The sequence below is a fragment of the Setaria italica genome, chromosome I (assembly GCF_000263155.2).
Source record: "Setaria italica strain Yugu1 chromosome I, Setaria_italica_v2.0, whole genome shotgun sequence".
In the NCBI taxonomy this organism is placed as follows: Eukaryota; Viridiplantae; Streptophyta; class Magnoliopsida; order Poales; family Poaceae; genus Setaria; species Setaria italica.
In genome coordinates, this window is record NC_028450.1 from 32,047,830 (window position 1) to 32,068,987 (window position 21,158).

At 39.6% G+C, this 21,158-nt stretch overlaps 3 protein-coding genes and 1 pseudogene across 5 annotated transcripts in view; 1 reads left to right on the top strand and 3 right to left on the bottom strand.

Moving 5' to 3' along the window:
* Window positions 1-1,151: 1,151 nt before the first annotated feature.
* On the top strand, window positions 1,152-12,840 carry LOC101759371 (ADP-ribosylation factor GTPase-activating protein AGD2). 3 transcript variants are annotated; one of them, XR_002676495.1, is made up of 21 exons: window positions 1,152-1,339; window positions 2,236-2,312; window positions 3,176-3,276; window positions 3,582-3,652; window positions 4,441-4,503; window positions 4,925-4,969; window positions 5,151-5,216; window positions 5,301-5,348; window positions 5,428-5,523; window positions 5,600-5,641; window positions 5,764-5,979; window positions 6,334-6,459; window positions 6,998-7,210; window positions 7,371-7,457; window positions 7,706-7,954; window positions 8,506-8,627; window positions 9,446-9,536; window positions 10,526-10,639; window positions 10,744-10,941; window positions 11,609-11,713; window positions 12,437-12,840. XR_002676495.1 is itself a non-coding variant. In XM_004953130.4 (20 exons), exons 1-20 carry the CDS (start codon window positions 1,292-1,294, stop codon window positions 12,438-12,440), a joined length of 2,286 nt encoding a protein of 761 aa, XP_004953187.1. In that variant the 5' UTR covers window positions 1,153-1,291; the 3' UTR covers window positions 12,441-12,840. The 3 variants fall into 3 exon arrangements, 2 of the variants coding, with proteins under 2 accessions (XP_004953187.1, XP_012704557.1); XM_004953130.4 differs by having other exon boundaries at window positions 1,153-1,339; window positions 10,526-10,941; XM_012849103.3 differs by having other exon boundaries at window positions 1,153-1,339; window positions 10,526-10,941; window positions 12,471-12,840.
* Window positions 12,841-12,987: 147 nt separating this feature from the next.
* LOC101758972 (wall-associated receptor kinase 3) lies at window positions 12,988-17,524 on the bottom strand. Its single transcript, XM_012843011.2, has 4 exons — window positions 16,465-17,524; window positions 15,305-15,835; window positions 14,555-14,632; window positions 12,988-14,479 (listed from the first exon to the last, which is right to left on the bottom strand). The coding sequence occupies exons 1-4, from the start codon at window positions 17,381-17,383 to the stop codon at window positions 13,242-13,244; spliced, it is 2,766 nt and encodes a 921-aa protein (XP_012698465.1). The 5' UTR covers window positions 17,384-17,524; the 3' UTR covers window positions 12,988-13,241.
* Window positions 17,525-20,075: 2,551 nt separating this feature from the next.
* The window catches only part of LOC101759777 (wall-associated receptor kinase 5), a 10,884-nt gene continuing 9,801 nt past the window's right edge, over window positions 20,076-21,158 (bottom strand). Inside the window, exon 5 of the transcript XR_002678858.1 lies at window positions 20,076-20,390. The gene's annotated coding sequence lies outside the window, so the exon portion shown is untranslated. The remainder of the gene's footprint in view (window positions 20,391-21,158) is intronic.
* The window catches only part of LOC101769124, a 3,972-nt pseudogene continuing 3,224 nt past the window's right edge, over window positions 20,411-21,158 (bottom strand).

A 21,158-nucleotide genomic window follows, 5' to 3' on the forward strand; every position in this document is an offset into this window, starting at 1 on the left:
ATTTTGAACTTTTGAAGGTGTACCAGCTAGTCTCCCCTTCTCACGAGAAAACTGATAAGCGTGAAGTTCAGTGTGACCTAGCTACTTCGTCCTTGTTTACCAATGAACCATGTGCATGAAGTCGGAGAAGGTAGTAGTTTTGGATATGCAGTGGAAATTAAACTGAAAGAGGGTGTCTTTCTGAATACACGGACACCTTTGACTCCACCGGCTGCAAGGGATCCGGCAAGAACGCAGCGTGCCAGTGTTCAGGATACACGGCTTACAATTACATACTCCCTCCGTTCCATTCCAAATTATAAGTCGTTTTAACTTTTTTAAATTCAAGATTTTGCTATACACCTATATATGTATTAACCTTGAAAACCCAAAATGACTTATAATTTGAGATGGATGGAGTAGTTTTTTAGAGTTGATATGATTTTTAGCTCCATTGTTAGTGTTCAGTGATTACTACTGTATACAATTCTTTGGTGAAAGGTGTTACTAATCTGCTAGTATCTCCCTCTTATCACAAATAGTTGATCTTCCTTTTGTTAGGATCTTGTCAACTTGAATGATCAATAGCTTTTAAGATATTTTCTTTGAAAACGTTAAAATCATATATGCAGATTTATCTCGAACAATTTCATAATCTGATAATTTATTGGGTTTACAAAAATACTCCTTTAGAATTTTTTCATGAAAGATACTCAATTAGGAACCATAGCATGTCCAATATGTTTTAGTGAATAAAGTTTAATGCTATTTGATTGCGCCCTCATAATCTTTGGCTCTTCATTTTTTTTTGGCGAAGAATAATCTTTGGCTCTCCTGTCGTGTACCCTGTAACAGTAATCTAACGATGGTCATTATTATCGAATAAAGTGGGAAGGTAAACTGAAGAATGGAATTTTTTAAAAAGCTGGAAGGCAAACAGTTGAATTTGTCTAGTTTTCGTTTCGCAAGAAAAGAGGCTAATTTTGGATCATGAGGCCGTAACGGGAAGGCATCCAAGAGCCCAGAAACCCATATCCGTCAAGAGCCCGTGACCACCGAAATCGGCCCACCTTATTCTCCACTGTGCGGCCCACCGACTCAGTTAAATGAATTGCGGTTGGGTTCAAAACCCAGCCCAACCCGCCACTGCACAGCCCGCACCAGACCGCCACCGCACCACAGCGTGCAGGAAACCGGACAGCTATGCCCGATCGCCTCCTCTCTCTCTTCCTCTCTCCTACCTCCCGCCCAGATCTCCGCGAGCTTCGAGAGAGCACCAGCAGCCTCGCCTCCGCGCAACACGAGAACGGACATGGCGGCCTTCACCAAGCTTGAGGACTCCCCAATGTTCCGCAAACAGGTGCCGCCCCCCTCCCCCCTGCCTCCCTTCTCTGCCCACGCGTACGCGGGTTCCCTGATCCGGTCCCTTCATGGCATTATTTCGTGTTTCTTCGAATCTCGGTCGGTTCTATGTCGTCAGTTGGATTTGGATTGATTCGAATATGCGGAATGGAAGGATTCGAGTCATTTTCGGAGTTTGGGTAGCTGCGACAGAGCTGAGGCGGATTTGGATCATTTTGTGTGCGGGAGATCTCGACTAGGTAGTGTGATCCAGTGTGCGTCGATCGGTTTGGATTAGGAAGGCTGGAAATTTCTGATCAGGATCGAATTTTCACGTTATGTTTATTGTTGTAATTCCGTGTTTGGACGCATTGTCAGGTGTTGATTTCGCTGAATGAGTAAAGCATCCTCCGATATTCCACATTGTTTCGAAGGGGTTAGGAGTTAGGACGCTCTGGTGGCAATTGTGCCATTTTGAAGATCAAATTTTGCTGTTGTGTTGCATCACATGTCTGGATAGAACGGGAGGGTCCTGTTTGAATTGAGCTCATGGATTTGGTAAAAATGGCGAGGTTTTGCTTGGTCCAGGTCGTTGTGTTGGTTTGCCGTTTATTTTCTTCTTTGAATAGAACGGGTGGATCCTGTTTGAATTGATCAGGTTTTGCTTTCGGTAAGTTAAGGTATACATTACTTGCTTTTATAATGAATATTGGACCGTCTTCGAAACATCCATGTTAGTCTATTTCTTAAAAGTCAAAATATAAAGAAGTCTGGGCATTGGTCTTGACTCTTAACAATTTTGCTGAATAATTTGGATTGCTAGTTTCTCTCCACAATCATCAATTCATCTCTATCTATATGCACTTTAAATAAACCTCTACATGCGTGTCCCTGACTTATTTCCAACATCTTCAGGTCAATTCTTTGGAACAACTTACTGATGAACTGAAAGAACGTTGCTCAAATCTGCATAAAGGATGTAAAAGATTCATGTACATTTCTTTCTTACCTCCTGTTCCATATTTGTAAACACTTGAGTGTTGTGGCTGAAAATAACTTGAGGCAAATGCCATAAATGCATACTGTCTTAGTGCACAAGTTTCTGATAAGGTTCCTTCATACAAATTCCTTTTAGTTCAAGAAATTCATTCAATGTTTCTATTGTTTTACTTTGGTGTTTCAGGTTTGACGTTTTAGTCTTCATAATCTTCCCTGAAACTGTAGTAGTTTTGGTAGTTTGTAGGATTAACGAGAATAGTTTTAGTAAGAAGTTGTATGCACCTACATGGTTGGACTCTTGCTTTTTTATTAGAGTAAAAATACACCGGCGGTTCATGAACTTGTCTTGTGGTGTCATCCGGATCCCTAAACTCTCAAAATGCATTTTCAGGTCCCTAAACTTGTCTCAAGGTGTCATCTGGGTCCCTAAACTCTCAAAGTGCATATTTAGATCCCCAAACTTGTCCTCGGGTTTCATCCGGGTCCCTAAACTCTCAAAATACATTTTCAAATATTAAAACTTGTCACCTGTCGCTGATGGCAATGCTTCCTCCTCGCTTGTTGCCTTCACAACCACCTTATGCTAGTGATCATGCATGTGTTGCTTAGCGCTTGATTGGGGGATCTTAAAATGCACTTTGAGAATTTAAGGACTCGGATGATACCCTGAGACAAGTTGGGGGACCTGAAAATGTGTTTTGAGAGTTTAAGGACCCAGATGGCATCTCGAGACAAGTTTATGGACCTAAAAATGCATTTTGAGAGTTTAGGGACCTAGATGACATCCCATGACAAGTTCAGGGGCCGCCCGTGTATTTTACTCTTTTTATTATGTTACTAATAACCTTAGTTTCAGGGGGTCACTTGATGAGGCATATGCAGGGGATCTTTCATTCGCTGATTCTCTGGAAGCATTTGGTGCTGGTCTTGATGACCCTGTTAGTGTTGCCATTGGAGGTTATTTCAGCAAAGCTCTGATGTATTTATTGCTTAGTTCTGTCCTTTCATGTTATCTACACCTAGCAAACCATTGAGTTTTATCATTTCCAATTTCTCATTATATTGGTGTTATTTTGTGTACCATTGGATATTTACTGCATCTTAATTTTAATGCCCACAAATAAAAACATCAGATCATTACGATATAAAATTAGTATAGATATGTACATAGCCATGCAGTCATTAATTAATCAATTTACAGTCATTTATTGATGCTTCTCTAGTCAAATTCACTCAAAACCATAGTCTTTACTATGTTGCAGGGCCCGTGATGTCCAAGTTTACTACTGCTTTCAGGGAGCTCGGAACATACAAGGAACTCCTTCGTTCTCAGGTACTAGACTACTATCATAGAGCATTGAAATTGACCTACATTTCTCCTGCATAGGTAGTACAATTAACACAAATAAAATGAAGAATTGTAAGGAAAATAGCATTACTATTAAAGGCTGTAGATTTTGAACTCGACATCCTGGGTTTACCCCTGTGAATCTTGGCATGACCTGTATTGTTTTCAGTTTACAATTTATAATATTTTCACATCATCGGTCAATGTACTTTCCTTTTTTCTTACTTACATTTTTGAATTATGTCTGGAACTTTCAGACTCAATTTGCCACCTATACTTTCACACATTTATCACCTAAGATTCTGGGATTACTTGGTAAATTTCAAAATGCAATAAACTGAAAGTATAGGTGATAACTGTTAAATTTTAAACTAAGAGTTGGAATTTGCAAAATCACAAAAAGGCAAGTGTAAGCCATGCAATTTCCTCAATTTGTTTTTTTTTTGTGTGTGGGTGGGGGGTTATATATATTTCTATGTTGCTATAAATAACACGGATCGGGAGAAAGTGTGAAAAGGGTTCCTTGCATTATGAAATGGCTGCATTATCTACTAGGAAAATCGTGTGTTGAAGTAGAATAATAATTTAATCATGTGTTGAAGTAGGAAAATCTGTGATGAAATGTTCTTGCAATAAACTGATGTACTAATCTGATCTCTCTAGATTTGGTAAATTTCTTTGGCTCAGGGGGTGCTGATATGTCACTGCTATAAACAGTACAGATGATTATTTTTTTTGCATTCTAATTATAATCAGATTTTCCCTCCAAACAGGTCGAGCATATGCTTAGTGATCGTCTGTCACAGTTCATTAACATGGATTTAAATGGTGTGAAGGTAAGCTCCCTCCTCTCCTCTTCGCTCTCACCCCTTACAACTCAGGCGTGCCTGTATGTGCACACGGACACCCACCCAAAAGAAATAAAATAGAAACATACTATTGTGTAGCTAATAGTCTGTATCTCGAGTAAGCAACATATATTATGAACTTGTGTGAATGTACGTATGTCATGGCTGATCATTTTCGATGGCTAGATAAGTTTATGCTTGCGAGGCCAGACTTCAACCCTCTTCTGGCAATTAACCGAAACTGTAGTCATTCCTAAAAATCTGTCTACTTTAAAATCTATTCCATCTTTGGAAAATAGGAATGCTTTTAAGTGGAGTAGATTTTTAACACATTGATTATTTGATATATAGTCTTTTTTTATACAAAAAGTTTTTTTTTACTTTTTTGTAAACATCTTTCCATATATAGGATTGTCGGCGACGTTTGGACAGGGCTGCAGTGGCTTATGATCAGGTGATGCTTTGATTTGAGCTATGTTGTTTGTTGATATCTGACTGCCTTCTGTATTTTATCTTCATGTAGCATTTTAGATGATAAATGACTGGACAGTGTGACTCTGTTTCTTGATATCTCTTACATTTTAATGTAATACGCCTGTGTCTTATTAAGATTCTGGTGCTATCTTGATTTTTAGGCACGTGAAAAGTTTGTGTCAGTGCGAAAAGGGACTAGAGCAGAAGTCGTGACAGAACTTGAGGAGGTAAGCTGTGACCATAATTTTTTTTGTGGGGTAGATGAATGTATATTTTGCTTTGATACCATCTCCCTAATCCCAACTTTACAGGATCTGCAAAATGCCAAGTCAACTTTCGAAAGATGTCGCTTTAACTTAGTATGTATATCAACATTTTCCATCTGCAAATATATTGTCCAGCCATACCAATGATTCTCCTTTGTTGCAAGGAATTCAGGTACATGCCCTCGCAAACATTGAAGCAAAAAAGAAGTATGAGTTCTTGGAATCAATAAGTGCAGTGATGGATGCCCATTTGAGATATTTTAAGCAGGCATGGTTCCTTTCTATGTGCCAAGTAATTTATGGTTTTCTGTTTGGTCCTTGATTTTGTTCTTTATGATGTATAGGGATATGAGCTACTGGGTCAAATGGAACCATTCATTCACCAGGTTTAATAATATCTCATATGACATAGTGGTCTTTAACTAAAAGAAACATTCAGTTGGCTCAAACGTGAACCAGCTGACCAAGAGTTAGCAATTACTTTGGTAAGCTTGAAATCTTGATGCAGGTTCTAACATATGCTCAACAATCAAAAGAAATGGCTGTAAGTGAGCAAGATAAGCTTGCAAAGAGAATTCAGGAGTTCAGAACTCAAGAGGAAATAGCAAATGTGAGAATGGCTAGCAACGTAGACACGTCTACTAGCGGTGATGGTATCCATGTTGTTGGTCTTCAGTCCTACAAAACGATTGAGGCCTTGATGCACTCAACTGCCAATGGCGAGGTAATTGATTATCCATTGTGAAGTAAATATTCATAAATGCCAGGCTAAAATATCTTAAAGCTTATGGATGCTGCTTCATGTGATGATTTGAAGAGACTGATTACTGATAGATAGCATTATGTGTCATTGAGGATCTTTTCTAACACTCGACTAAATTGATTATGCATGAGCCTTCCTGTAATGGGAATCCAGCAAATGGCATCCATGATTACCACCCTTTTGGTTCATATCTAGTATTATTCATACATATTTCCCTTGTGTAATTGTACTGGGCTGAATTTTTTGTTGTTTGGCAATTCTTAATCGTTTTGTGAACTTTCATTGCTTCCCCTTACTAGTTTATTTCTTTGCCAGGTTCAAGTTATTAAACAAGGTTACCTATTTAAGCGCCCTCAAAATACCCGAGGAGAATGGAAGAGGAGATTTTTTGTCCTTGACAGCCATGGGACTCTGTACTACTATGGGAATAAGGGAAAGTCGGTATGCAATCTAAATTGGCCATTGATGCAGCTTGAGAACATATTTGGAACTTGGCATTCACTTTCAGGAACTCCTTATTCTTTGTTTGCAGGACTAGTAAAACTTGTATTAGGCACTATTTTATATTTGGCCTACTCATTTGATTATATTGGGTTAAAATCTATCTATATTCACAATATCCTATTTCTAGTAGCTTCTGGCCCATTTTTATTTTGCTATTCACGACAATTTCCTTTAAACTATAATGAAGTATATATTTGTAATTTTATTCATGTGGTGATGTGTCCTTTAGTGGGTATGTCTGACCTAGGTATCTTTCTTCCAACAGTGGAGTGTTTTATTTAAGGGCAGTACATAATTTGCACTGGAAAATTTCTGTGCAGTGGATTATATTCAAGGGGTGTGATGGATTATCTTAAATGCAGCATATGAGGATCTATGTGTTATGTGTATTATATAATTTATCCTAAGATGCCAATTTGCTTATGTTATGTATTCTGTACTTTGCATGTACCTGTTTCTTATATTCTCTTGGAAGCAAGGAGTGGCATCACAGCAAACAGCTGGTGAAGGAGCCGGTGTTTTTGGTCGATTCAGATTCTTGAACCAAAGAGCTTCATCTCAGGGTGAAGATTCAATATCATGTCATACAATTGATCTCAGAACTTCAACAATTAAGATTGATGCGGATGAAAATGATTTAAGATTTTGCTTCAGAATAATCTCACCCATTAAGACATTCATGTTACAGGTAACTGCACTGTTAGTCCTCAGACTTTGAACTTTCTTCATGCTATGCATGTTTTTGGTATTTCAAAAACAACTGAATAGCACTTTCTATGATATTTTTTCATACTTCTTCGATATACAGATGCGGCAGATTTGAATGATTTTCACTTTATTTATGGCAGGCGGAATCAGTGGCTGATCAAAAGGACTGGATCCAGAAAATTACTGGAGTTATTGCATCACTACTAAACTCACCATTCCCACAGCAGGTTTGGTGCAGTCACTCTTTTGATGCATCATATAACTAGTCTCGGTTTACTTTTTGGTTGAAACAAAGGATAGATTTATTAAATTCCATGACCAACTCTGGATAATCATGTAATAATAAAGAAATTATGCTTGGTCTGCCTAGTTTGACTCCATTTTACTGCGTTTTACATGTACATGTATATGTTCAATCTATTGATAATTCAAGCTATGGTACTAATTTTGTTATTCTGAGTTCATTTCATTTCAGCTGTCATATGGTAATCCAGCAACAGAAAGTAACAGATCCACGAGTTCTGTTGATTCTTTATCTATTGAAGATAACAAGAGTTCAGAGGGACATGATGATATATTCAACCTTCTGAGGAATATTCCTGGAAATGACAGCTGTGCAGAGTGCCGTTCTCCAGATCCTGATTGGGCATCTCTAAACTTGGGTATTCTGATTTGCATTGAGTGCTCTGGGGCTCACAGGAATCTTGGTGTGCACATTTCAAAGGTGCAATGTCTGGCTTTCTTATAACATGAGATATGCTAATCCGTGATAATGTCAGCTGACCCTGTCTTCTGTAGAAAAAGCTTCAGATTGTTGGATTTATTAACTATAAGTGATGATAGATACACTAAATTTATTATAATACAATACTACTTTTGTTCTCATACTTGTCATTTCCGACATCGAGATCTCCAATACAAAACTTTATCCATCACATGCTCTAGTTATATTTAGAAAAAAAAATTCTTTTGAATTGCATATACACTAATTTCCGTGTGGTAAATTTAAATATTTTATGTGGTAGTGAACTGAGCATAAGTTTTGAAGACTTGGTATGAAAGGCAACACTTTGATTTATTGGTTTTTAATGGATGCACTCTTCATTTTTATCTTTTAATGCATGTGTGTGCTCTGAATAGTAATATTTGTTATTCATCATATGATATGTTGTAGTTTCTAAGATTTTAAAAATCTTAGAAGTCTGAGATTAGAAAAAAAAACCACTAGCTTTTTCTATATGTCAGTACCACAGCTAATGTTCTTACTTGATGTAGGTTCGATCCTTAAGATTAGATGTGAAAGTCTGGGAGCCAGTAATTATGGATTTATTCCATGCACTTGGAAATGATTATGCTAATTCCATTTGGGAAGCCCTACTTCCAAAAGAAGATCAAGGGTATGTTAAAGCATACAATCAGATCTGCATATTTGCTTAACTATAACTATTTTTTACCTTGATGTTTTAAGCATTTTCCTTCCAGGCAGCACTACTCCTTTTTCTAGTTTGTAATCTGTGGGACATTGGCTAATATAGTCTAACATAGAAGCCAACAAGTTAGTGCTAGCATGGATTGCATGTGCGATGCTGCCTGTCCTCTTACATGTGTCTTCTGAATCAGCACAAACCATTTCGGTTGTAATCAATTTGATTTTTTTTATCAAGTAATATTTAGGCATTTCATAAAAATGACCGAGGCTTTCGAATAAAGGAGAGGTCATTAGCCATTACATATTGGGAGCCTAACCACAATTCTGACGAACTCAGCATTTTAGGCCGAATATAGTATCACAATTACAATGGAGTTAGCATTGGAGATCGAATTAGGACTTGATTTACCATTGAGATTTTACTGTGCACTAAAATTGATCTGTTTAATGCACAATAACATGATGAACAGCATCCAGCATGGTGCTTTCGCATCTGCAAGTTCAGGTGTCCATAAATTATCCAGTAGATGTCCATGATGTAGCAGTTCTACTTCTTTCTTTCCATCCGCCATACAAGACTCAACTCATCTTCTGATTATAATAATCCACAAAGGAGTTATTAAACAATTATTTGAATCTCATGCTGCTGCTGACCATATTTCTGCCCACTATGAGCATTGCAGCCAATACGATCTGAAGTGCGTGCATGGTGAACAAATGCCACTGTTTTTCCTTTTGTGTAATTTCCTTCTTGGCATTTTGTTATATTGTTTTATGTTCATGCAGAATGGACGAATCAAATGGAGCTATTCTTTTCATTGAAAAGCCTAAACCTAGTGATGCTTTTTCAATAAAGGAGAGGTATATACAAACAAAGGTAAGCTCCTTGGTGCTTCCTTTTATGTTTGATCAACCTATTGATTTCTCCACAACTAATATATTTGGGAATTAATATTACACAATTTCATATTAGAGGGGCACCTTCAAGTTCTATGATTTATTGTCTGTGTATGCACATATACATATTTGGGTAGTTAGCAAAATTTAGATGGACAATGGAGATTCCCTTATGATGCAACCTTTGTTACACCTTGTAATTGGAGGACATCTTCAGACTTACGGGCTTTTGATACCACACTAAGCCAAATATATCATTCCTAACCAATTATAGGTGTATTGTTGAACAGATAACCCACTTGTGCGACAAATCATCATTGGGTTTGAGACTTATGTTTGGTCAGCAACTTAACTCATCAAATAGCAAGCCACAATGACCAAAGTATGAGTATGTCAAGCCTTTCAAGCTGAAACCATGCTCACATAGTAATGTTGAGACCATTATATTCTTCTATTTTTAGAATAATAAAAGATAATACTTAGGTTTGTTAGGTCCTAGGGCACATAGTATTTAGCTTCGTGTATGAATTATTACCTCCCTGTATCATATATTTCTCTATGGCCTCATTAGCACAGACCAAGGAAGTTTTTGATCTAGGAAAATGAGTTAACAAGAAATGAGCACACATACCCTCTTTAAGTAGTACACATTAACCTCTTTTACAACATGAAAGGAGTATATAGTAGTAATATTGCAGCAACTTCACTCTTAATTTCCTTGCTGAACTAACATTGTGACAGAACGCTTTCCAAGAACGTGGAAGGATATTGCAAATTTTAGAGTATTCGTCAGTTTGCATTTCCCCATTTTATAGTCGCTGTGCATATTCACCGGACCTGTACTTGAATATATTTGGGCCTACTCAGATGAATGCAAGTGCTATTCATAACAAAAAACACAAGCAGCATGGTATAGTGTTGTTATTTGAGTATTATCCTGTCATTCATTCTCATAAATGATCCATGCAGTACGTGGACAAACTTCTTTTTGCCAGAGACACCGATCAGGTTACCATTGATATTTTGGAAGCTATAAGGACAAATGACGTGAGAGGAGCATATCGAATTCTTGCAATAGCTGAAGTGAGTGCTAACATGACATATGATGCTTTGAGCAAAGATGTCCATCATGTTCAGCCAGTGACAGACAAGAGTTTACTTGATCCGGTTTCTTGTGAGATAATTAGGGACTCCGGGAAACCAGAAGGTTGTTTACAAGGTTGTTCCTTACTGCACTTCGCGTGCCAATATGGTCATCCAGTAATGGTGGAGCTGCTTCTACTTTTTGGTGCGGATATTAATATGCAGGACTTCCATGGACGTTCACCATTGCATCATTGTGTCCAAAAGAAAAATGATGATCTCACCAAGCAGCTGCTGAAGAGGTAGGCTCGAATTCGTGTTAATATTGTTCAACGTTTTATCGCAATATCATCAGTGCCTTGAGATTTATGCCCTCAAACCATATTATTCCTGAGTCCCATATTCTCTTCCCCTTGAATTTTAACTGTTTCAATTTCCTTGTGTTCAGCATTAACTGGGCAGTGACATTTAGGGTTGTATGATATTTCGTTTGTGTTTTAACATTATGTGTGCAGTGAAAAAAACACTTTGGTGAAAACTACTTCGTTTTAAATACAAATTATACAGGAAGAATTCCCAAAAGTAAATTGAACTTTGGATTCATACAAATGGGTCATCCCATTTCCAGAACCTCTGATAACTGTACAAATGGGTCATCCCATGTCCAGAACCTCTGATTTCACCTTTCCCATACATGCACAGTACTGAAGCCACTTGCTTTCTTGGCTATGACTGATCGGTGCCCGTACCAGAATCATTGATATGATAAGATTCATGTCAGCAGTGTGGTACCCTTTGGTTGACACACAGTACAAAGGAGACACTCCTTTTATTTTATTTTCCCTTGTTATTACTATGATGTCCTTACTTCAATTGCAATAGTCATTTTCCTCTACAGAATATGGAACAAAAATACTTATAGATGAGAGTCATTTTTCTATAAGAAAACTATTACAATTCTTTCTGCAGGGGTGCAAGAACAACTATTAAAGATGGTGGAGGTCTGACTGCTTTGGAGAGAAGAATGGAGCTTGGAGCTATAACTGATGAAGATTTATTCATATTATTTGTGAGGTAAGATCGAGAGGCTATTTTTTATAGCCTTGCATTGCTCATAATCACGATTTTCAAAATGATCTCCCTGAATGATTTTCAATAGGAAAAAGTCTGAATTACTCCCCTCAAGTATAGCCAAAGTCCAGACAACCCCCTAAACTATTTCTTGGTTCAGTTTACCCCATAAAACTATGTTATTTGGTTCAATTTAGCCCCTAATATTATTTGTCTTTTTTTGTTTCTCTATACACAAGTTGAATTTTTAAAATTTTGTGGGGTGGTAGTGGACATCACAATGTATTTTTCGTATAATTTTATTAATTAATATCCTACCCTATCAAAATAATGATAGAAAATTAATGATATAATTTTCTAACATGTGTTATGATGTCTACTACCATCCTACAAAATTTCAACTTAAAACTACACTTGTGCATGGAGAAACAAAAAAGATCAATCATGTTAGGGGTAAATTGAACCGACTAACATAGTTTAGGGGTAAGCTGAACCAAGAAATAGTTTAGGGGTTATCCAGACTTTGGCTATACTTGAGGGGAGTTTTCCTTTTCAATAAAGTTAAGGAAGAGGCCTCCTCCCCAACTTTCTATGAAAAAGGGAAAAAAATGCCTTGTGGGAATGGCAGTTTGCAAGTTCTGGGTTCAATACCTGCCATTTTTCTTGAACACTTCTATCAATTTAACTGGGCAGCATCTCAAAATATGAATGAACATGCTTGTGCAGGTGATGTTGCGAGAACAATACAGGGATGTAGCAGGTGATGTTGCGAGAACAATACATGGATGTAGCAACTAGCCATCTGTACCTGTTAGCATTGTACCACCTAATTTAGTTTCTGGAATGAACACGATTTCTACACCTTAAGACAAATGACTTCTACCTTACCATGATACATCTTATCTGACTTCTGCACTTGGCTATGTTTGACTGTAAATTCTATTGTTCCACGTGACCACATCTCTGGTCTGTACAACAATTATAGGCAATATACGATAATCATTCCTCTGAATGTGATTGTTGAGGTTTGAGTTTCTGATGTCAAGCATATAGGAACACATAAGAACTATGGGTGCATGTTACTATTGTGAAAGTTTGTATTTTTTATTTGTTGCAAATTTGCAAATGTATTGTATTTGGTCGAACCTAACAATTATTGAATCTGCCAGTATTTATGTGCATCATGCCTGATATATTCAACTTAGAAGAGGAAATATTCAGCGGGAGCAGCTCGTCATGCGCAATCAACCCATAATTTTTTTACTTGATTCAAACAATCAAGCTATAACATACACTATCCATTAACCAGGTGACCGTTTGGCAGGTTGTGCCTAGTACACACATTCATTCCAAAGGAAATACAATATATTGTACAGGTACATATTTGGTGCAACTATATGACATACTTTCTCATCTAAAAGGGTAATAAGTGTTCCTTAAATAAAAAGGAAATGCTGCATAGTTCATTGAAATATGAAGGTAACATGCATGCATCCTAGGAGCCCTTGAACGCTGTTATTCGTACATATAATTAGCGTGGCAAGTAGATTGAAGAAGAAAATTCGTGCTCCAGGCTGTACCCTGAGACCCCTTGGGATGCCAAGTGAGCAGCACTGCCAGGATTGGTATATGCATGCAGATTCCTAGCATTGGGGCATAACAGAGGCTCAATCTCTTCATCATTTTTAGCCAAATTCTGTATTTTTCTCTGCGCTTTAGCTATCAGGAACTGCAACCTCATCTCTACTTCTTTCATAGTTGGTCTCTGTCCTCCGTTGTCCCTTAAGCATGCTTCTGTAAGTGAGGCAATATCATTAATCTCTTCTTGGTCTGCCTCTTCCACAATACATGAATCTATTATTTCCATAACAGCCCCTTCACGAAGCCCTTCAACGAAGTAATGAGACAAGCTTTGTTTCGCGCCTAAAGAGTTGATAAAAATTGGTTTTTTCCTTGTCAAAAGTTCCACAAGTATCACTCCGAAACTATATACATCACTCTTCTCAGTTAGTTCACCGGTATGATAATACTCTGGATCCAAGTAACCGAATGTTCCTTGTACAATTGTCACCACACGAGTTTCTTCAAGTGAAAGAGATCTTGAAGCACCAAAGTCCGAAACCTTTGCGGTGAAATTTTCATCCAAGAGTATATTGGAAGACTTGACGTCTCTATGAAAAATTGGTATTGCAGCAGCTGAGTGTAGATAAGCAAGTGCCCCTGCTGCTTCCATTGCGATCCTTATACGATCAATCCATGATAACAAGCATTTTGTTGTAATATCTGTGTGAAGAAGGTCATATAGTGTGCCATTTGATATGAATTCATAGACTAGCAATGGCACCTCGTCCTCTAGGCAACAACCAAAAAGTTTCACCACATTGCGGTGTATGATTTGAGACAAAATAGCAACCTCATTGATAAACTGGTCTATCTCCATTTGCTCCACTACTTTAGATTTTTTTATAGCCACAACACGCTGGTCCGATAGAATTCCTTTATATACTGTGCCATGTCCTCCACAACCAAGAACACGAGTAGCATCAAAGTTGTTGGTCGCCTCCTCTATTTCCTCCAAGGAGAATATCTTTGTTTTGTTTGTAGTGCTTTCATTTGAGATCAGCTGCTCCAAGAGTAAACCTTGATTTTTCTTGAAGTATGCTCTTCGAATTCTCCTTTGGATGCCTTTCTTCCACTCCCGGGTGAGTACGATTGCACCTAATGCAACAGTTATGGAGCCAAGGCCACAAGCAACCCCAATTGCAATACCTACAACCATTAAATGTGGAAATGAACATTTTGTGACCTCAAATTCCAATGATGGATAAAAGATCGATGACTTACCAAGAATTATATTATGCTCCTTAGTTGACATGACACATTTCTGTTTTGTGGAATCATACACCTTTCCATGGGAGCAGGCTGTACAATTGAAGCCTCCATCATAATTGTGGCATATTCCATTGCATATATTAGAATAGAGCACGCATCAATGTCTATATATGGTATATGCAATATGGATAGTTGCGTCATATGCTAGCCGTGCAACTAAAAGCATGCACTTATCTTAAACATCTCAAAAGGTAATGTGACGCGTGGTCGTGGAGGTGCTGGTGGTGCAGGTGGACGCATCAGGATTCTAAATTACTGTGAATAACATGTGTGTACTGTTGCGGACTTGCGGTTCTTTATAATATTTTGAAAAATGAGATACTGTTCAAATATAGGGGCTGTTTGGATATGAGGTGCTAAACTTTAACAGTGTCACATCGGATGTTCGGATGCTAATTAGGAGGACTAAATATGAGCTAATTATAAAACTAATTGCAGAACCTTGTGCTAATTCGCGAGACGAATCTATTAAGCCTAATTAATCCATCATTAGCAAATGGTTACTGTAGCACCACATTGTCAAATCATGGACTAATTAGGCTTAATAGATTCGTCTCGCGAATTATACTCCATCTGTGCAATTAGTTTTGTAATTAGCTTATGTTTAGTACTCCTAATTAGCATCCAAACATCCGATGTGACAGGTGTTAAACTTTAACAGGGGTTTCCCAAACACCCCCATAGTTTAGGAGAGAAATATACCTGCACAACTGTTTTGCAGGTATGGATTTCCATGGAAGCCATCATTACACTTGCAGAGATACCCATAATTTGTTTTCCCTCGCCTGACATCTTGGCAGTTACTGTTGTCACTGATACACGCATAGTACATTTCTTTACTTTGCTTAGCTTGTTGACAAGTCAAGTTTGCAACAACCCACTTTATTACTATTTCATCTTCCTGTGAGAAATCATAAATACCATCCACAACCGACGGCATATAATAAGAGTACCGAAATCCGTTAGTACCATCATAGTTGGAATTGACTATCCTTTCCATGTTATTGTAGCTTGTGTCATTCAGCATGTTGCTAACAGCCAGAGACCCATCATCAAGTGATATACGAGTCACACGATATTGTGCGTACCGACGGTCAAGAACGGTGCCATCACTTGTGCAGTTGAGTCGAAAGTTATCATTTGCATAACAGCCTTCTTCAATCCCAAATGGGAACGGAATACTAATGTTCCCACATGATCTTGTACAGTTCTCTTTGGGCGTTGAATCGTAAGCTGCTTCATGACAAATAAATAAGGTGAGGAAGTAAGACTAAATCTAAAGAAATTAATAAGGCTACTTTAGAAGAAAAAGATTCTTCTGGTTTCACAAGCTCTGTGAGACAATAAATATTTTCAAGCTGTAGCTAGCCATAAATTGCATGACAAGCCAAACTGCGGCGGCAAAAATCCCATGCCATGCTTGTACGTGGCTAGAAAAGACTCGATGTTGCTAGCAACTAGAAAATGTGTAACATGCCGCAGCTTATCACAAGCGAAACAATAACCTTATTTTTTTATAGCAGCCGGACATTTGATGTGGCAACGGCAATCAAACGAGGTACTCCCTCCGTTAATTTGGAGAGTCAAATTATCTCAAGTTTGATCAAATTTATGTAATAAAGTACTAACATTCATGATACCAAATAGCTACCATTAGTTTCTTCATTAAATATATTTTCATAGTATATCTATTCCGTGCTATAAACTTTTGTGATTTTTATAATTTTGGTCAAATATAAAATGGTTTGACTCTCCAAGAAAGTTGGAATGACTTATAATTTAGAATGGAGGAGTAAATCTCGAACTATATATGCTGAATTATTTAAAATATCGTGAACAACAAGAAGCAACGAGGTATAGACCTTTGCAGCCATTTACGATGTAGGGGTTGCCTTGCCCGTAATTGAGGCATGAGCAACTGTAGCCTCGTCGTAGATCTTGGCAGTTGCTTTCATCATTACAAGCATAACTATCCTTATTCACTCGGGCACGTTCACAATTTGGTTGGTCCGTGATGGCGATCTGAATTATTGTATCTTCAACATTGCTCATGTTTACCCAACTCGAGTAAAGATCACCCAAAACGAAGCTATAATACTGTGGTAGTAAAACCTTGACATCATTTAGTTGCGCTCTTGTACCGTTGCGGCGGACGATATTAATCATAAAGGCTGGCAGGTCCCTCGTCAAATAGATGTTGCAGCAGCCAATCCCATCACGACAGGAGCCGAAAACATTTGCCCTCTCCTCCATGGTCCGGTCATCTGCGCATATGCTCATGCAAGAACCAATGAGGTCAGTCCAGTTATTACCGAACATGTAGACTTCGAGATCGCATCCAACGACATACAAACCACCGTTGTAATTTCCACTGATAACAGCGCCACCATCAGGGGTACCCCAGGACTTGCTGTACGTGTCCCCACCTTGCCCCATGGTGACGTTAAAACCAATAGCAGAAGCAAAAGCCATATTGCTGCCGACGTCTATAGAAGTGATCTGAGTGGTACTGTTTCTCAAGAAGAGCATAGGAGGACGAGCTGTCTGGTTGCAGGTGAGCTCGAAGCCTTGCCGGAAGCAACCAGAGCCTATCCCGAAGGGATAGGAGATTTCGACATCCCCGCAGTGGGTGGGGCAGCTAATCAAGGAGCCATTGGAAGGGATATGCAGGATGCCGTTGCTGCTAGCGTCTCCATGGACGGCCGTGGCCAGCGCTCGCGGAACAGCGGCCAAGCAGGCGAGCACAGCACACATGCCAACTAGAACTCCGGTGGAGGACATCGTTGTATATACGGGTGACCTGTAAGCTTCGTGTGTTTGTGTATCTGTGGCTGGTGTTGGGATCGGTGGGTAACAAAATGAGAGGCAGCTTGTGGCAATGTGCACTGTCTACACCATATATACTATTGTTATCCTGAGACTGCACAAGCAGTAGAGGGGTTTGTGCTGTTAATCCAAGGAGGAAGTGAGCATGGAATTCCAGGGGCAGCAGTCCCATCAGATGTTACGGTCGTCGCTGGGGCCAAAAAAATACAAGACTCGCCAATAACCTGCGTTGTTGACTTGCTGGTCCACGCCTATTGCTGACGGGCCATGTGTTTCGATCTGATATCTTCTCACTTCATCAATAGGACCGGAGTAAAGATATCCCTGTCATCCTAAGCTAAACGTTCTGGTTAACTATAACCTCACCTACTGGTAAACTTGATGCTAACATATATCAACCGTGGACTGACTACGTACATCACTTACATGGTCTGTCTAGTCTTCTCACGAGTACTCCAGAAAATCCATCTCAAAATAAAAAAGGAAGTGTCTCTACGCTACGCATATCACAATCCTTACAGCAGGGTAAAAGGGACCGAATACCACCCGGCGTATATGGTCCAGGTAAATTACCCGTCATCATCAATCAAAAAACCTCACAAGTCAGTCCTGCAGCAATCACGGGGACTGACTCTAGTACGGGACAGTATTTCCTACGAGCAAGATAGCAGGACGAAAGCAATACGGTGAGAGCAGAGATTTCGCGTCGAACCTCTCACTTCACTAGAATGTACTGTACTAGTATTTTCTACGCACGTGAGAGGGTGAGAGTTGATATTTGCGGAGCGGATGGAATTTTCAGTGGACGCTCCCCTCCTCTGAAAATCCCATCTCGTTTTCTCGTGGAACGTGCAGCAACCGCTAATCACAAGTCGACCGGTCAAGTGTGCGGTAATCCGAAAATTTTGGCCGCTCCTGGAGCGCTCCCAATCGCGGATCGCCCGCCAGTTTTCTCGCCTCCTTCCGTTGAGGACGGCGCCTACGTTGGATTTTGAATTGCTCCATCCGTTTATCATGCGGCGATCGAGAAAAAGAAAACAAAGGTTGTGACGAGAGAGGATGACGTGGAGAAGAGAAGAGGCTCGGACCCATGAATTGATGACATAGCAACACTTTAATTTTTTTGAACCAAACTTTTTTGGAAACTGTTGGGTAAGAAAGTCTTTTTTCCACCCAATAATTATTGTCAAAGTCCAAAAATCAGTTTTTTGACTTCTATTTTTTTTTTCACCCTCTGGAGATGCTCTAACGTCCGAAATAACTTTTAAAATAGTTTTGGAAACTGATCCAAAAACTCTTTTTCCAACAGCGGCCTGATCACGGCGCCAAAATTCTGCACGCTCAAAACCCACGGCCGCGAGAGCCAAATTTCATTTCTGAAGAAGGATCGCGCTCCCAATCGCGGAGGTTGAGGGAAGAAACGTCGATCCGTCCGTGCGCATAATTTTTCTAGCCTGCCCGCATGCTGTGAAGATCGTCGGGGCCTGTTTATTGCACTGGCGTGCCGCCGCCGCCCGCCGGTCATCGAGTCCGGGGCCAACACTGTTTCGTCTCGTCCGTGGAGCAGAGGGCCTTCGCGCAGCTGCGGGGATGCGGAGTAGCAGGGTCCGGCCATCGGTCATCGGGAAATGTCAGAAGATCTCTGAAAAATTCAGGCATGATGAGGGAGTTCAGGAGCCTGCCTCTGCCATGTTCGTTCTACAGTTTCTTTGCTGTCTGGGTTCTGCTATTTCTTTTTCCTTGAAGCTATTCTGTCTGGAACTCTGGATTCTGTCATTTCCATTTCTGCATATTAGAGTGTAATTGATTGTGATTTTAAATGGAATTTAACTCAAATATGATAGCTGACAAGAGCTCAGACAAATCGCATACCGGTAATGCAGACAAATCACATACCGGTAATGCGGCACTATCGGGCTGAAAATAACCCTCCTCGGCCCACGGGGGTGCTTTGCGGGCACTTCACGAAGCACGCACGGTCATCTAATAACAACTTTTGAGCCCGAACCTCGTGCTGCCGGGCACCACTACGCGCCGCCGCTCCTCGTCCTCATCGCCGCAGACTATGCCCAGCGGCAGCGCCGCTCTTCGCTATCGAGGTCGCCGCAGCTCGACAGAGCAAGTGGAATCGGCAGGGCGGGGCAGGCTCCTCGCGCTCGGGATCTTCTCCCAGCTCATCCCACACTCCCAGTGCGAGGAGCAGCCGGCCGACACGGCCCCGTGGCATTGGCCACTGTCGTCTCCTAAAATTGGTACGCTCCCTTGGCACATGGCCATCTCAATGGAATGTATTGCTTGATTTATTGACAAAATGGTTTGGTACGAAATATTCTGAAGGTAGGTACTGATCCGCGCTCGCTCACAATGTTACAGAAGATTATAAATCTAAAATACGGCAAGCTAACTGGTTTTCTATATGCAGAACAGTTGCATATGCAGTGTTATTAGCTAGAGTGTACTTTTCAGATCAGCAAATGGAGTTTTAAAGTTCTCTGTTCAACACTTTTCGATAGTGTCACATGAAAAGACATGCAACGGAAGAGTGGGGTTCCTATTGCCCTGATGCCGTCACGGCGTTATGCCAGATCTTTGAGTTATGAGTGTCACTTCATAGTAATCATGCTAATACTTTGCAAAAAGATGCCGTAATATGTTGCAGCTTAAATCATATTCCGTATATCAGTCAGCGGTCTACTGGAACCACCTATTAAGCCACTGGCAATTTACACCCAATTGTTACTGGACTCGTTGATAACCACAACAGTTTTCTTATACAAGCGTTGATAACCACAACAGTTTTCTTATACAAGCTTATCTTTAGTACTGTAACTTATGTACAAATATAAAAAGTATACAACAGTCGCGGTCTACAATATATTGTACACGTGAAATGCATCTATGTGATATAGTATCATCGAAAGGAAAGTAATATAATGTGAATCTTCAATAAAATACATGATACCTCAGATGCATTATATTCAATTAGCGTGGCAAAGATGCAAATTCTTGCTCCAAACTGTAGCACCCAGAGCTCCCAGCATTGACAAGATCGATATGCCCATATAAGTTCTTATCTTGTGGGCATAACAAAGGCTCAATATCTGCATCTTTTTCAGCTAAACCTTTTCTAAGTCTCTTTGTTCTTAGAAATTGCAACCTCATATCTACTTCTTTCATAGTCGGTCTGTCTCCTCCTTTGACCCTTAAGCATGCTTCTGTAAGTGAGGCGATTTCATTAATCTCTTCCTGGTCTGCCTCTTCCACAACTTGTTTATCCAGTATTTCTACAAGGGACCCTGCATGAAGTCCTTCAATGAAGTAATGTGATAGGCTTTGTTTAGCACCTAAATCATTGATAAAAATTGGCTTCTTCCTTATCAAAAGTTCAACAAGTATTACTCCAAAACTATATACATCACTCTTTTCAGTAAGCTGACCAGTATGATAGTACTCTGGGTCCAAGTAGCCGAATGTACCTTGGACAATCGTAACCACATGAGTCTCATCAAGCGAAATAGATCTTGAAGCACCAAAGTCTGAGACCTTTGTGGTGAAGTTGTCATCCAAGAGTATATTTGAAGACTTAACATCTCTGTGGAAAATTGGTATTGTAGCAGCTGAGTGTAGATAAGCAAGTGCCCCTGCTGCTTCCATTGCAATCCTAATGCGATCATCCCATGAAAGCAAGCATTTTACTGTAGTATCAGAGTGAACACCATTTCCATGTGGA